Source organism: Convolutriloba macropyga, chromosome 1, assembly GCF_964194025.1.
Source record: "Convolutriloba macropyga chromosome 1, txConMacr16.3, whole genome shotgun sequence".
Taxonomy (NCBI): Eukaryota; Metazoa; Xenacoelomorpha; order Acoela; family Convolutidae; genus Convolutriloba; species Convolutriloba macropyga.
Window position 1 is genome coordinate 52,291,060 of NC_134468.1, and position 17,732 is coordinate 52,308,791.

The following is a 17,732-nucleotide window of genomic DNA, read 5'->3' on the forward strand; positions in this document are numbered from 1 at the left end:
TGTTCAAACTTGTACCGTTGGAAAGGAACGTTGGTGGCTTCAAACGTTCTTTTTACCTTTAAAAAACGGAACCACTAATTTTGATTTTTAACATTGAAATAATTTTGTATATAACATTTTGACATTTTGAACTCAACCAATGGGCCTTATTTTCAATTTACTTGTTGAATAAAAAAGGAATGAAGAAAAGAATTCTTATGATTAGGAATGAGGAAGATAATTGATTGTTATCATTTATGTTGTTTTCGGGAAATTGATAGACCCACATCGGAAGGCCTAAAATATTTTAATTACTACCAGATACCTCAATAATTATCAGAAAAAAACAAATATAAGTACCAGAGTTGGATCAAAGCGAGAACAGAAAAATTGCGTTTTTCAACTCTGAAAGGCAGAACAGAAATAGCGAGGGGAGAAGTTAGCTTCAGGCTGAACAGGATTGCGTATTCATCCAATCGTGAACTTTCACAATCTAGTGGACTCAATTACTGCGATGTGGAAGATTGTCGATGAAAATTTCTCATAATCGAATTCCTGCACTTGGCAGTTGCAATGTGACTGCAAGAACCGCATAAACAACTGCACGATGTTCTAATTGACCACAAGGGAGAAGCCCTCTCAGCTTATTGCTGTAGAGTCCCAAAAGCAACAACCTATGTCACCCAAAAGCTGTTTTGAAAGAACAAATGGAAGGTTGAACTCTCATTTGTTATAAAAATTGCATGCAGCTGACTTCCGACAAATTAGTTCTGCCGTCGGGATGATGGAAACTAAAAATGAAAGTAGATGTGCCTTGGGTTCAATAATCATGGTCATCAATGCCAAAGTTGACTAATCGGAGTTGGCCGTGAAACAGAGTTTCTGTTGTGGTCAATGTTTAAGGTTAACGGGATATAATTTTTTAAGGTGAAAATGATTTATGGCCTTCGTTGAGAAACAGAAAAGCAATACAAAGTTGATGATAAATCAACCTTACGACGAATGTGTAGAAGTTCCAGACGGCGAAGAGGTCCTCTCATTGTACACACCTACTCCTAGGAGAAACGACAAAAACTCCGGTGCTTCAGGTAGCGTCCTACATGCTGATTAAATCCGCAGAAAACTACATGCTGATTAAATCCGCAGAAACCCCAAACGTCCAGAATTCCCATTATAGCCCGACGTTTGTCCCTTCCACCATAGCCCGCCTTTCCTTCCAGGGAAAGACCCAACATTTGTTAGTAAACATCTTTTTTGCATCTACTAAAAAGTAATAATATTTCTGAGCTCTTCCGTCTGTGCCCCTTCTCGCCCCAGAGTGGTATAAAGAAGGGGGAGTGGGCACAAACCGAAATGATCAAATTTTTTGTTGCCGATAAGGGAGGGTGGCCTAAACATGCTTAAGCCTGACGACCGTTTTTTAAAAAAATACTGTGAATAACTTATGTTGGGCGCGGGAATGTCCTGAGTACGATTGATTGCGTACTATTAGAATTAAATTAATAATAATTCTTTTCGCTTGTTTTCTCGCTAGGGTTTTCAAGAAGTTGAGTACTTCTGTCAGGTTTTGAGATGATTATTTATTGGGTCTTTCCCATTCTGGGAAAGACTAATTGTTGTGATAAACTTATTAAATGGATACGCTATGATCATGAGTTGCCTGTGTGTGGTGGAGCGCCCTTAAGGGGTTTTAGAAACAGGCTTGTCAAGTTTGCTCTCAGTGGTTTGCTGTGCCGTGTTTGTGCTCTGTCAGTGGTCCTGCGTGCTGTTGGTGGTCTCGGGTCTACGATCCCCAGGTTTTGTGTGTTCTCTGGGGTCTGTGGCCAAACCGGAAGGAAACGACATCTAACCACCAGGTTGTACTGCTCCTACATATGCTTACTTCTTATATATTTATATAGTGTATGTGAATATATATATATATATATATATGTGTGTGTGTGTGTGTGTGTATGCTGTGTGTCTGTGAGTGTGCTCCTGGATTTGTACATGCGTGAACAAGACGATACTGCTTCATATTTTTGCAGGTGATGAGACAATTTCCTGCACAGATCCTGCCCTGGAATGCACCAATTTAGTAATTGGCACATCCAGGACAAAATATATTGAAGGCAGCGCAGTCGGAGCAACCAGCCACTCACATCGCGGAGCTAACCTAATCGACCTCTTCAATGTAGTAAACCAGTATCCTCCCCTCAATTTGAGATCAGTATGCATTGTCGCAGGATTCAATGATCACCACTACTCATGCTCTCACTTCATTGAATGCTACCGAGTTCTGTTGGATATCGTATGTTATAAATTACAACCGCGTATTGTCGTTTCACCTAAAAAAATTGCCACTTCAAATAATAAACTTGTTAACAGGAAAATATATTCCATGAACTTGGCTCTGCATCGATTTCTTCAATTTTATACAGTTCCTTTGATCATTTCACCATATTTTTTCTTCAGCAGGTCTGCTTTTTGTCGAGATGGAATTCATTTCTCTTTCTACGGTAACCATTTGTTTACCTTGTATCTACATAATGTGATATCCTTTTGCAATGAATTTTATGCATAGTTATATTCATCTTTATCAATAATCTACACTCGGTAAACAGCCTCCCTCTTACAATGTCAGATACTCAAACCCATTGCTCTAAGTGTTCTATTCACCTCCGAGGAGATAGAGTTTGGTGCTACGGTTGCGGTACATATATGCATATCAAATGCAGCGGTCTATCAACTAAAAACGATCACAATCCAAACTTCATTTGCAAACACTGCAGTCAACCTGCAAAAATTGACCCTCAAGAACATGATCCAACACCCTCAATCGAGACACCCCCGGAACCATGCGACTTTTGGCAAAAATTTAAAGACGAACAAATAGAAACACTAAGGAAAATATACAATGAAATAGTTCACTGGAAACCAATCTTCTTTACCATTAGCAAAAATAAAGTAGGCTTCAAAATTGCAGATGTTATGAACATCATTCTCACCAGAACGCTAGAAGATGGGCCTCAGACTGAATGCGCTATGATTTGCACAATGATAATGCCGCATTTACTTCTCGCAAGATCCAAAAGTTAAAATGCTTCAATAACAAAAACTTTATCTAGAAGGCTTAAGGCCAAGGCACTTCAGGAACGCTTAAGGAAATTAAATAGAAAACGAGAAGTGGATGAATTTAAAGCCTTTAACAAACAAATGGAGTCCGGTAAGATATCGAATGCTTTACGATGTCTTTCAGACGATGCAAAGGGCGGTGTGCTATCAACATCCGATAAAGTGACTATCAAAGGAAAAAACTGCTCCGTACTCAATCTTCTACAAGAATAGCATCCATGTAGTCAGAAAGCTGATCTTAAGTACGTAGTAACTGACCTGAAAAATCGGGATTTGCCGTTCCATCCCTCTATTTTTGAAAAAATAAATTGCTCTGAAATAAAACGCGCCGCAATGAAAACAAATGGCAGCCATGGCCCATCTGGTCTTGATGCTGGCGAATGGAGACGACTTTTGACATCATACAAATCCTCCTCAATCGATCTTTGCAAAACAGTGTCCAAACTTGCAATCAGAATTGCCACCGAAGAATTAAATTTCTTGAATTCTTATAACGCTTGCCGTCTGATTGCACTAGATAAATGCCCTGGGGTTCGACCAATTGGCATTGGCGAGGTCTTAAGACGAATTATAGGCAGGACTGCGATGTAGGCAGAAGGCAGTAGGCAGAAGGCGAACAAAGTTTTTTCGGGATTAGATGTTGATGTTATTGAAGGTCATCGAGTTCTGGGTTCAGTTATTGGTTCTAAAAAGTTGTAACGATTTTCTGAAAGAAAAGTCAATGAAATACTAACATGCTTGAGAAACTCGTCAAACATAGTAAGGTGTCCCCTCAGAATGTGTACAAATCATTTACGAACGTATTGCAACACAAGTTGACTTTTTTTGCTAGGACTACTCCAAACGCGGACAGTCTGCTGAGAGGAAGCCGAAAAAAATAATTGATCAAAATCTTATGCCTTCAATGTTGAATCATCCCTCTTACAGTGACAGATACCGGAAGGTTTTCTCTCTTCCTCTTAAAGAGTGTGGGCTAAACATTCTTCCTCCTGAAGACAGGGCAAACGAATATGAAAGATCTATTCGGATTTGTGGGCCGTTACAGAATCATAACGCTATAGATGCAGAGTTTTATCAGGAGAAAATACTTCAGAAAATCAGAAAAGAAAAACAGGAACAAGCTCGAGCGAAAAAGTTGGCAATCAAAGATCTCATCAATGATAAAGAGGCATATTCTCTAGATTTGGCTATGGAAAAAGGAGCATCATGCTGGCGAAATGCACTTCCATTGAAAAGATATTATTTTGATTTAACCAAGGGAGAGTTTAGAGATGGAATTTCTCGTAGAGATGGGATCCCGTAAAAATGCCATCAATATGCGCATGTGGAAAAAATTTTAATGTAGTGCATGCTCTTCATTGTCCATACGCACATAAGACACAATGACATCCGTGACTCTTTTGCCAACCTGCTCATTGAGGTCTGCGATGATGTCGAAGTAGAGCCATGTCTTCAGTCTTAGCAATGGGAAATCTTCGCAAATAGAACTATTACTATTGATGACGACGCTCGACTAGATATCAAAGCTAATGGTTTCTTCGATTCACGCTTCAGCAGAACGTTCTTTGATGTGAAAGTGTTTAATCCGTATGCGAAGAGTTGCCCAAGAAGCATACCGGATTCCTACAAATATCACGAGTCCATCAAGAAGCTAAAATACGAACAAAGGATAATCGACGTCGAGAAAGCCACCTTCTGTCCGTTAATCTTCTCGTGTACAGGAGGAGCTAGTCTGTCAGCATCAAAAGCCATAAAGAGATTGGCTTCTAGGATCAGCGATAAGAAAGAAGATTCATATTCGGACGTGATCACGTACATAAAGACAAAATTAAGTTTCGCTCTTCTACGTAGCTCCATACTCTGCCTTCGTGGCGCGCGCTCCATGCGCCGGCGCCCTGCAGTAGAAGCGTCAATAGGAACCATTGTAGAGGAAGGTAGGCTTTTGTGCTAAATGCTTGATATTTTTTCTAATCTTGATTCAAAATCACTACATATTATACTTTAATTGCTACTTACCATATCTATCTTGTTCATAATTCTGATGCTTTATTTTCTTTATCTTTTGCATCTGATGCTTCAATTTTTGACTTGTCACAATTTATAAATACACATAGGAGTTGACCCTTTTTTTATACTAGCACCCCCCCCATGAAATTATATCAATGTGTCCTTAACATCGCCGGCTTCATTTGAAGGGTTGCAAAGAAAGAATGATACGGTTGAAGTGCGTGTTGAATCATCCAGCTGGATTGTGAAATAAAATGAAAGAAAAGAAGAAAAAGATATAAAAAATAGAGTGCAACGCTAAACTAGTGGTTCGTAAAAACCGAAATTAATAACTGGAATAACCAGTCGAACTAATCTAGAGTGCCAAACGGAAGCAGCAGAGCTTTCAAATATTTTCTGCGAAAGTATATCAATAATAGGCTCAGACGGGCTGTTGATGAGGAGTGACATATGCATTTTGAAGAATCGAACGGGTAGTTTGACTGATCGAACAATCCCATCAGCTCTTGGAAAAACTTGGATTACTCCGGCAACAGGCCAAATACCTCGGGGAACGAAAAGCAGGCAAAAATCAATGTGTCCCTGACAAATCAATGTGTTCCTCGAGTCTATGAATCACCATCTCTTAGATAATGTTGCTCATATAAAGGATCTTGGAATAATCGTTAGCAATAACCTCAAATGGACAGAGCACGTGTTAACAAAGTTGAATAATGCTACGAGATGCTTTCACGCTTTGAAACAGAAAATTCCATGGCAAACGCCGTCATGGAAGAAGTATGAACTCTATTCATCCTTAGTGTTATCTGTACTTCTCTATGGAATACCATCTTGGTCTCCTGACATAACACGTGTGAAGTCAATGGAAAAATTTCAAATGCAATGCTTCAAATGGACTTTTGGGACAAAAACGCCATATCAATCACTACTCAAAAAGCATTCCATACTACCGATGTGTCATCTTATAGAATTCCGGACCTTTGTTTTTCTAGCACAACTCAGTGAAAAACGTCTCTGCTCCTCCAGCTTATTTGTAATCGACCCCAAATTTAGCAATTCAAAATCATTCTTCTCACGGAGTACAGTTATGGCTAATTATCTCTTTCGTCATAAGATTATTACCGGATTCAGTAAGAGTGACATAAATGCTGTCAAAGATTTCTTGATCAAAAAAACGTTTTGTGTTGACTTAATCTGTACCTATTATGTTGTATGTACTTGTTCAAATTGTGTTGTTACGAAGAGCATATGCTAATACTTTTGGTTTCTCTTCGAGAATTAAGTCTTTTTCTCTCTCTCAAATAAGAATGATTAGATGAATTTCAAATCCTTTATCGTTGTCCCTGCCTGAAGCCAAACTAAAGCAACAGCAAATCTTATCAAATTAAAGGGAGAAAGAGCTGGAGATAAAATCGAAAGAGACGAATAAGACGTGTTCTGGGCTTAACTTTTGATGGGTATTATCCAGGCTGTCTTACGGTCGTCTCAAGAATACGATTAGTCTTAAGGCTTACCTGACTAATTAAAGTTCTATGACTCTAGTCTGTTACTCATCGATAGGAGTACTAGTGAACAGAGCACAGGCCCCAATGCTTCAGTCTAAATTTAGTCTCAAATATATTTCACGACAGGAGTAGAGAGAGATTCATATTCTTTATTGTTGAACCAGGTCTGACTCTTAAGTAACCAGCTAAAGAGTGAAAGGAAAGGTTTTACATATAAATAATATAAATAAAATAATATAATTTTAACCAATCAGAATTGAGGATTTCATTTTGTCTATTTATTTTCTTCTGAATAAATATCTTTTCTTCGAATCTATTTCTGGATCTCAATCAAGATTGACTCCATCTTTCCGGGTTGTTGAGTTTTTGAAAAGTTTTGTTTGGTGCAATGGTTTCTCTCTCTTTTCCTTCTTTCTGTAGTAGGTAAATGAGTTGAGGGCAGTCGAATCTCAAGGAAGTAGTTATCATGGATAAATTTTTACACAATTCCTCCCTGAATATATTTGATTGAACATGAAAGAAATTAAATTGCTAGTTTGTCATTGGATAAAATTGTATGTATTAACTTACTGAAAAAGTAGTAGAATTGTTGTTTGTAGAAGTTGATTGAATACTGTAGTTGGATTATTGGGAAGATTGTAAAACAGTTGGATCATTTGGATTGTTGAATATAGTAGCTGAAGAAATTAGTGGAATTGATTGGGACTCTGCATCGAACCAGCATCTGAAATATATATGCAAAACATTCATTTTATGAGTTGAGTATGAGACATATAAGTTGGTGACAGGAAAAGCAGAGATGTTTAAAACTGTTAATGTTAGAGGACGGAAATTAAAAATCAGAATCGGTGAAGGTCGTTTGCAAAGTTAGAAAGTGCTTCTATTTTACAGGCGAAACTTCCCCTGATGTTTATTCGATTTTATCTTGCCTCGATCTTGGAAATACGACAATTCATTTATCGCCCCAAATGGCTTTCAAACTAGACGAATAATTATATTTCACGATTTATTTAAAATTTCAGAAAATTCTCATTTTCTTTGTGTAGTTTCGATAGTTTTGCAAATTATCAATGTTACCCATAAAAAATTAAATGTCGAAATTTCAAAAAGTAGAGGCAAAGTTCTTTTTCTTTTTGCAGAAAGCCAAAACATGATTCAAATTCTTTATCACATTGAAATTTTAGATCAACTAAATATTTTTATTTTTGCCCCAGAACTCTTGTCAAGTACAATTATTCATTCACTCAACAGATACCTGTATTAAACTTGAACCAGTCATAAATATTTCGTCGAAAGCTGATTTCTCATAGTAAAGCTAAATAAAAATTGATTAAATGGCAGCGAACGTTGCGGCAACCGCAATCGCAGCGGCTATCCGGGGTGTAGCACCTACTTCAGTGCCACAAACAGTTAACCTTCAACCTTTCATTGGTGGCCCACTTGAGGATTTCAGAATTTTTCGAGAACAATTAGAGAACTCAATTGAACTGGCACAAGTACCAGCAATTGGACGCGTTGGTTACCTTAAACTACACCTCCAAGGCGGTGCTCTGAATTGTTTCCTTGAATTACCTGATGCTGAACGCAACACGTTAACTAATGCGCTTGCAAGACTCGAGTGTCGGTATCTCAGTGCAAATCGCGTGGAATTGTACAAATTGAAATTCCAGGAGCGGAAATTTAATCAATCCAAAGAAACTCCAGAGGATTTTCTTACTGATTTGACTCGATCAGCAAATGTGGCCTTTGCTAATTCAGGAGGCAATGACTATTCAGCTGAGAGAACACGTAGAATCCGTGATGCATTTATTACTGGTATGCCGAAGCGAATACGCATTTATTTTTTAATGCAACCGGACACGACAACGGTTACTGATCTCTGCTCCTGTTTCAAAACGTCTAGTTCTGAAAAGCATTCTTCCCGATGAAGAAGCTAGCACAATGGGATTTAATGCAATAACACACGGCCCAACATCAACCAATCTCGCTGCAGCTATTAACAGTATGACGAGAGCAAATGAAAATTTGGCAGCAGGACAACGAGATCTCAGTAAACAAATGAACAGGATGAATTTGAACTCGAACAACCGGAGATTCAGCAATAATAACAACAGAGGAAGATACAGTTTCCTTCAACCATTTAACAGACAAAGTTTTCAAAGTCAGCAACAACAAAACAGTGGTTCCTATTATCAACCAGTTTTTCAAAATCAGCAACAGCAAAATAGTGGTAATTATTATCAACCAAGGTTCAGAGGAGGCTTCTTGAACAGAAGACCTGAATTTCGTTTTAACACACCTATCTGTGGCACATGTGGACAGCCCGGTCACGTCCAGAATAAATATTGGTTTAAACCACCACCGCAAAGAGGTACAAACATTCCATTCGTAACAACGAATTGAAAAAAAATAAAGAGAGCAACTATTTTTATCAGCGCTTACTACTAACACAGCTCATTCTGTGCCAATTTTTGGTACCAACCTTTTCTACGTGCCTTTACATTTTAATAATTTTACTTTTAAAGTCTTTATTGACACTGGTGCATTTTCTAGTGCTATTTCCAGAAATCTGGTTAAAAAATCGAAAGTGGCAGTCCAGAGAGTATCAAAGACCTTGACACTTCTTATCCAGCAAAAGTTAGAGTTGCTGATGGACAACAAATCAATGTTTGTGGAAAGGCCGAACTTTGTATTCAATTGGGATTGAATGATTACAAAGAAGCTTTTCTTGTTTTAAAACAAATGAGCTCACCAATATTGGGCAATCCATTCTTCGTCAAAAATGACATTATTCATCTTTTAAAAAAATTGCTGAAATTACCAGACTTTACATTCAGAATAAATTCGCTAAAGTCTCAGAATAAGAATTTGAGTCAAAAGAATCTCGTCCTTGAAACTATCAGCAAAACTGTTAAAAGCTAATCAACAAGAATTCATCGAAGTGCAATTAGCAAAACCTGATATTAGGTATAAACTTACGTACGGATCAATCGACCCTTCAATTCTATTTGAAAAAAATAAAGTTTATGTCTGATGTATTCAATGATTCGATTAGATGAACTTACGAACGGCTGTCGGAGTAAGTAATCTGAATCCATATCCCGTTACTATATCGATTTTTTGATTGACACCAACTCAAGCATCTAACATTAATTCTATCCATCCAAGCTTACTATCTTCGATCTCACACTTGTTATCAGAAAACGATTTTCGAAAACAAAAATCTGTGATGCAACAAAATTGGATGCCAAGAGACAAATTTTGGTTTCATACCCCAGAAAATTGCTCAAATGGTGAAAATCTACAAGGAGTTTGGAAAACAATATACGACACCCTCACAAACTGAAGCAGTAGGAACAACTTGACCCAACATTGGATGCTGAGAATCGAAACAAGTTTCTATCAGAATTTCATTGGAATGAGTCACAATTCACACAGGATGAACAAATGGTAATGGAGAACCTTATTGCAGAAGTAAGCGGCGTCTGTTTTGGTTACGTCTGTTGCAGCTGCAGCGTCATTTCAAATCGGCTTCAGAAGCTTGAACTACCTTGCATTTGATTTCCAGGAAAAATTTTTAGGTCAATAAAATTATTTCTGTCTTCAGCAACCACAAACTCAAGCATGGTTTAGTTAGGGCTGTAAACTGGCCCTACCTTTTGACCAAAACTACCACCAAAAGTTACAGGAAACGCTGGTTTTTCTAATAAATCCAGGGATATATGTGTTGCCTCTGTTGGTAACATATTACCGATCATCTTCACCTCTAGCAAAGAAATCCGACCGACTTCTTTTTGGCTGTTTGTTTTCAAATGATTACCTTTCTCTCATCAGTTCTTTTTGTAGCTTTTGAACCGGATCATTCCGTTTTTTCGTCTCACTCGCAGTGTTAAGGAGCCTCCTGTTCGCTTTTTGACTGTATTTGAAATAGTGTTTTTCAGCGCCTGCTTTTCGGATTTTTTTTCTGACAACATCCACTCTGGTACACTTTCTAAGAGAAGTTCTTTTCCGACGCGTTTTGCTGCTAGTAGAATCCGTTTGCGTGCAAGTGGTAGAGGAATTTGACCTATGCCACTTGCTAAAGCTCCAAAGCTGCTTCCTCTTTGTCTATAGTGTCCAGAAAAATAATGCAACGCAGATGCTTGATTGACGTAGTACGGTTTTCATTGTTTTACTCACCAAATTTTATGAATGGTAACGTCAATATTACCTTGCCAGCCCCTGAAAAGGGGACTAATTGACCTGTTTAGGTACGTAGCTCTATGGAAATTGATTGAATCGTATTTGAAAGTAGTTTTTTGTAGTCAAAATTTGAGAAAAACTATTGTGTTGGTTCAAGTTCAGACAGGCTGCCGCTTTTTCAGACATTGTTTTGAATCAGTGACACGTGATAACGGAGCCTTAGCGTCACCAACATACTGATACTCAATAATGTTTGTGTAATTGAATACTAGGCGCTTTCCCGCGCACAGATTAGCAGGGAGATCTCCACAGTAAGATTTTGTCTCATCGCTCTTCCTTAATTTATTTGATGTAGCTGTTTTCATTTTGTACCCAATATGTACACCATGTTTATCTGGAAGTCATTTAAAACGTACAGTACTGGATATTTCTTTACTAGGAAAAGTGAATCCCTCATTTGTAGCAGAAAGTATTTCGTATTTTCCAGTACTCCTGATTTCGAGAAACGACAAACGGGGTAGTCCAACTGTTCGCTTGATAGTGAATATAAGTTGAGCAACAGTGTCAAAGTTTCCAGTCATGAAAGAGAATTTTTGTCCACTGTAAGGTCAAGAAATGACATTGGCTTGAGATGAGATTCTTTGTGAGTCCTCGTAACCCTTAAGACTATATGCTATCAAATCTCCATTCGAGACATGCTGAATTTTGGTCGGAAAAACAATTTCACTAAGAGCTACCCTCCAGTCGCCAGATAAATGAATTTCATCGTTGAGGAAGTTTCTGATTGATGCTAGTGTGTTTTGATCAAAGAAATCCATCAAAGCGTTAGAAATAACATGTACCGTAAAATTGTCTTCGAATCGTTTACTTCCAATTTTTTAGAGGAGACGAGACGCTTGTACTAGTTGAAGTTCACGTTGATAGAATTTACCATGGATAACTTCTTTATCTGCATCAATAAGAGAATGTGTGGGAGGATACAATGTAAGGATAGATGCGATTTCAATTACCTCGTCAGTAAACAACTTTGTAGCCCTTCCCGAACGTCTCCTTTATTTTACTATGCGAACAAAATTACCAATAAAGAGTTTGGGTTTTTGAGAAACTGTTATTTCCTGTGAAACATGCGGGCTTTGGAACGTCTTTCCTTGTGACTTTGTTCGGAACGAGTTTTATCGTTCAATTAACTGTAGAATTGATTGTTTTAACAAACGCGTACAATCTGTCTAGATATGAATAAGTCCACTTCTCTTCTAAAAATTTGTAGATTATATTATTCAAAGAGCGTATATTTCTTTCCGCAAAAGCAGACTTTTTCTCACTGAACGTACTGTATAAATGAATTCGGCATTCAACCCAAAATTTCAGGTCATTCATGCTTGATGATCTTTTTGAAGGCATATGTTGTTTCTGTGGCATATTTCCTTTTCAGTGGCTCAACCCTGAGATACCTTGACAAACATTTAACATCCACAAGCAGATATTTTACACCACGGTTGTATTTTGCAAGTTTATGCTAGATTTGCTAGATCTACGGATCTCATTTATATCGTTTGAGCCTTGGAAAACCGAGGCGACGTGAACTGTAGCTGGTGAAAGATGGTTTTGTTTCCAGATACATTTTAATTTTCTTCATTGACAATTTACTAAAATTTTGCAATCTGTTTGCGATTCCAAATGACGCAGGACCGTTTAAATAGAGCTTGTCAAGTTTCCGCATATCGTCAATAGAAATCCCAATCTTTTGTATGCGTCTCTTCCGCTGTCTTCTCTTTACTTTTATCGACTTTTGGATTTGCGTTTTTTTCCTTTGATCAGATTGTCTTCCTTCTTGCTGTTTTGTTTTTGGTTCGGTTGTTTTGATACGGTTTATTTTTCATCTTCACTGTACAAGCTATCCAGGTTTTCCCTTGCGTGGGTATTATAACCCAAGTCGGCTGATATATCAAGTTCACTCAATACTTTGGAATACTTCGACAAGCCAATTTTTTTGTAGTTTGTTGTGAGTTGTACAAAAAACTTGTTACCTCTACACCTTGAGCGTCGCCAATTTGGAGAATGTTAGTCTCTTCACTAATAAAAACACAATTTGAATTGAAAATTTTATATAGCCTAGTTGCAGCTCTTTTGGTTTCGTTTTCATCCACTAATTTCATTTCTAACATTATTGAGTCAAATGCTGAATCCTTCCGTTTGTTGACTATTGGCTCTGTCACTATTTTACTGTCATGACTAAAAAACGGTTCGGTTTTTATTTCGTCTGGAGCACTTGTTGCATCGCCGCTACTCTTTGTTATCTTGATCGCTCTATCGGTGTTAGTGTCCGCATCTTGTACTTTTTTCTCAATGTTTTGTTCAAAATTTGGATTGGTTCTTTTTAGGAGCGCTAACTGAGTTGCTTTTTGCCGCTAAATTGAATTATCAAATATTTACTCCTTGGTTGGTTTTTTGAAATGAACATTGTTTTGGGGATCAAAACACAATCTTCTGCATGCATTATTCGTCCTTTAAGTAAATATAGCACGACAATCCCAACGCTGGAATGAGTTCTGATTTTTTGGCTAAAACATTTCGCTCTTTCTTCACACTTGTTTCCTTTGATATTAATTGTTGAAATGAATTCTCTTGACTTTCAAGTAACTGCTTGTTCATTGGAACATTGCCTTTAATCACATTGAGCAAACACTCACAAAGAAAGTTTTTAAAATTTTTTGGTGCTTGTTTGAGGAACTTTCTGAAATTGCTCTCTGATAGCTCGAGCATTTGCTCTAGCATATATAATTCTTTCTCTCTCATCTGTCAAATTAGTGATAACGCCTTTGGAGGAAGGTAGATAAAAAATTGTTGTCAATAGAAATCGTCAATAGAAATCCCAATCTTTTGTATGCGTCTCTTCCGCTGTCTTCTCTTTACTTTTATCGACTTTTGGGTTTGCGTTTTTTTCCTTTGATCAGATTGTCTTCCTTCTTGCTGTTTTGTTTTTGGTTCGGTTGTTTTGATACGGTTTATTTTTCATCTTCACTGTACAAGCTATCCAGGTTTTCCCTTGCGTGGGTATTATAACCCAAGTCGGCTGATATATCAAGTTCACTCAATACTTTGGAATACTTCGACAAGTCAATTTTTTGTAGTTTGTTGTGAGTTGTACAAAAAACTTGTTACCTGTACACCTTGAGCGTCGCCAATTTGGAGAATGTTAGTCTCTTCACTAATAAAAACACAATTTGAATTGAAAATTTTATATAGCCTAGTTGCAGCTCTTTTGGTTTCGTTTTCATCCACTAATTTCATTTCTAACATTATTGAGTGAAATGCTGAATCCTTCCGTTTGTTGACTATTGGCTCTGTCACTATTTTACTGTCATGACTTAAAAACGGTTCGGTTTTTATTTCGTCTGGAGCACTTGTTGCATCGCCGCTACTCTTTGTTATCTTGATCGCTCTATCGGTGTTAGTGTCCGCATCTTGTACTTTTTTCTCAATGTTTTGTTCAAAATTTGGATTGGTTCTTTTTAGGAGCGCTAACTGAGTTGCTTTTTGCCGCTAAATTGAATTATCAAATATTTACTCCTTGGTTGGTTTTTTGAAATGAACATTGTTTTGGGGATCAAAACGCAATCTTCTGCATGCATTATTCGTCCTTTAAGTAAATATAGCACGACAATCCCAACGCTGGAATGAGTTCTGATTTTTTGGCTAAAACAGTTCGCTCTTTCTTCACACTTGTTTCCTTTGATATTAATTGTTGAAATGAATTCTCTTGACTTTCAAGTAACTGCTTGTTCATTGGAACATTGCCTTTAATCACATTGAGCAAACACTCACAAAGAAAGTTTTTAAAATTTTTTGGTGCTTGTTTGAGGAACTTTCTGAAATTGCTCTCTGATAGCTCGAGCATTTGCTCTAGCATATATAATTCTTTCTCTCTCATCTGTCAAATTAGTGATAACGCCTTTGGAGGAAGGTAGATAAAAAATTGTTGAACCTTGTTGTACAATATTTGAACAATAACGCAAGGAGTCTGAAGTTTTTGGATCTAAGTCAATAAGTAATTGTCCAAAAGGTTTTGTTGCGAGTTCATAGCTTTCCTTCAAAAAATTTGTGTTGTTCAACTGGTTTCCAACATAGGTGATCTGCTGTATGTCTCTAGGTGATTTGAACAAAATGATATGGGTTATGTTATGCTTAACATAAATCACACTAATGTTTCTATGGCGTCCGGCAGTTGCAAGTTTTGAAAATTCTTTCATTGAAAATTTCTTCACAAGAATCGTCAAACACAAGCAGACAGTTTTCCAGCTGAGAAATGAATTCGAATCCAGAAAACGTAGTGAAAAAATGTTCAATTTACGCTCTATTGTGCTGAACTTTGGCTGCTCGTGTTGATAGATGCAGAAAAGTTGCCGCACCACAGTCACTAACTGATACCATTAATTGTTCTAATATTTTTAAATTGTCTAATTGACCGCAATTGCGTTTAGATTATCCGCCAAAAATCGGTCTGGTAGGAGGTATCTGTATTTTCAAATCTCAAGCTGCAGTCAAAACTGTGCGAAGCAGTCAAAAGTTAAGTTCTGCATTTGTTAAGGAAAAGTTGAATACTCAGGTCCTGTATCGCTAAAGTATTGATAGTAGTCAACCAATTTTTTTGAGTCAGTGTCCTGGCTTCAGGTTAATGTTACCTAATAGCATGGTGTGTACAAACTTTTAAAAACAGCAAATGTGTTAGATTTTGACTTTCTGAGAAAAGAGTTCGGAGTTAGATCGTTTATTTGTGAAATTCCTTTTTTTTTGTAATATTTTTCCGATGTTTCAGTTGTTAATTCGACAGTTGAACAAAAAAATCTTGGTCTGGCGGAGATGGAGCGAGAAAATGATTTGAGTGACGAAGATGTGAGTGAAGTGATGAAAGGCGTGCCACCCGTGAAGCCTCAGAGTGGAACCATTATCTCTGAGAGTAGATCGAATAAGCCAGTACTGGGGAGGAAAGAGGCAGCAGGTGACGCCAGCGTTAGTAACGATGAAGAGGAGGATGATCAGGAGGAAGAGAGCAGTGATGAAGACGACGAGGATGATGCTCCTGAGGGTGCCTATGATCCAGCAGAGTACGAGCACCTCAAGGTCGACAACGAAGTCAAAGAAATTTTCAGGTACATCACCAAGTATACTCCTCAGAGCTTGGATTTGGAATACAGACTAAAGCCATTTATTCCCGATTTTATTCCGGCAGTTGGAGACATAGACGCCTTTCTCAAGATTCCTCGTCCAGATGGAATGAGCGACAGATTGGGCCTGACAGAGCTTGACGAGCCCATTGCCAATCAGAGTGATGCCTCCGTATTGCACCACAGATTGCACGCCTTCTCTAAGCTGAAGAAGCAAAGAGAGAGCATCGTGCAACAGATCCCCAATTTGCTTAAAGATCCAAAGGGAATGAAAGATTTGGAGAGTTGGCTGAAGCAGATGTCGGACTTGACTACTTCTCTTCCCAGTCAGACTGTCCATTATACTAAGACAATGCCTGATATTGACATATTGATGCGTGAGTGGCCGGAGGACTTCGAGGCTGGCTTGTCTCATATGGGCGCACAGAGTGAAAATCTATTCGGCCCTGATCTGGACTGTGACTTGGAGTCATACATTGACATGATGTGCGCTGTACTGGACATTCCTGTGCACGAGAAGAACGGCAAGCCCAATCGGCTTCAGTCTCTCCACCTGCTCTTTAATCTTTATCTCGAGATCAAGAGTTCCTCATTCTTCGAAGCAAACTGATTTCCAAACTGCCAGACAGTCACTTATCCCAAGTGTTCCATTTCGATGTCCATGTAAAATTACTTTAATGATATCCATGTAAATAATATGATAATATGGTGTAACACAATTTGTTTATAATATAATTTGTATATAATATAATGCGCTTGAAAATAAATTGAACAAAAAATTTTGAGCTGTTGTTTTTCCATCCTGATTATTACTTTGGAAGGAGAGCGCAAATACTACCCGGTGAGATTGTTCCTATTAGTTACAAAAAAATCTATCTACTAAAAATTTTTTACCAAGGGCAACGGGACCAGGTACTTCAAACCAGTTTTTCGGAACCACCGGTACCAGTCATTGGTTCGAACTGTTGCGGCAGCCACCAAAACGGTTTTTTGTTGTTGTTGCATGATAGCTGAAGCTATCAAGCATCAGTGGTGGGGAAGTCTACATAAGCACAAAAAAATTCCAAACGTTGTTCGCAGTCCCCTTTAGATTAGAAGAAACTTTTGAGCAGAATTATCGGTTGAAAAAATTATCGGTCGATATGTCTAAAAGAAAAAACAAAAGTCCGGTGAAGCATCTGATATTGCTAACTATCCTTTCGGGCTATGTAAAAGAAATTGTGAAAGTTTTTGTGTGCAATGCTCCACATGCCAAACTTGGTCCCATGATTCTTGTTCCAACTTACCAAAAAAGGCATTAGCTGGGCGTGTGAGCAAAACTGCCAGCTTCTACGCGCCACATCTCCCTCCAGTTGATACACATCTTTCTAATCATAAGTCAGTTGTGGGGAGGCAACTGGGACCGACAGGAATTCACTGAAATCTTTGTAAGTGGCACATGACTTGACTGAAATTGATCAAGACAAACAGCTCAGGGTGACCCACAGAAGACTCTAGTTACCCTCACATCGAAAGTATTAAATTTGAAGAAAAATTATTAGCTGCAGAAAACCAGGATAAATCTCGTTATCCCGAAGAATGCTGCAGAATGAAAACTATTCCATGAAATTTCTGACCAGTGCGAGACTTTGAATACTCTGTTCACATTCAACTAGTTAATACTTTTTAATAATACTCAGTCTCTCCAATAGTTATACCAAGTGTATATTTAGATGACTACAGCAATCTATCTTCATGTTGCTGTTCCAATTCTGTTAGTTCGAAACACTTCAGTGCAATA

The 17,732-nt window shown here is 37.9% G+C and overlaps 1 protein-coding gene across 2 annotated transcripts; it reads left to right on the forward strand.

Moving 5' to 3' along the window:
* Positions 1-910: 910 nt before the first annotated feature.
* LOC142340264 (intraflagellar transport protein 46 homolog) lies at positions 911-16,742 on the forward strand. 2 transcript variants are annotated; one of them, XM_075390830.1, is made up of 2 exons: positions 911-1,067; positions 15,604-16,742. In XM_075390830.1, exons 1-2 carry the CDS (start codon positions 920-922, stop codon positions 16,560-16,562), a joined length of 1,107 nt encoding a protein of 368 aa, XP_075246945.1. In that variant the 5' UTR covers positions 911-919; the 3' UTR covers positions 16,563-16,742. The 2 variants fall into 2 exon arrangements, with proteins under 2 accessions (XP_075246945.1, XP_075246954.1); XM_075390839.1 differs by lacking the exon at positions 911-1,067 and adding an exon at positions 1,077-1,216.
* The last annotated feature ends 990 nt before the right edge of the window (positions 16,743-17,732 follow it).

Bases quoted from the DNA above. Each gene is read 5' to 3' on its own strand.
- LOC142340264 (XM_075390830.1), top strand. From the start codon at position 920: ATGGCCTTCGTTGAGAAACAGAAAAGCAATACAAAGTTGATGATAAAT. The intron at 1,068-15,603 runs GTAGCGTCCTAC...CCGATGTTTCAG, and splicing joins CAAAAACTCCGGTGCTTCAG to TTGTTAATTCGACAGTTGAA.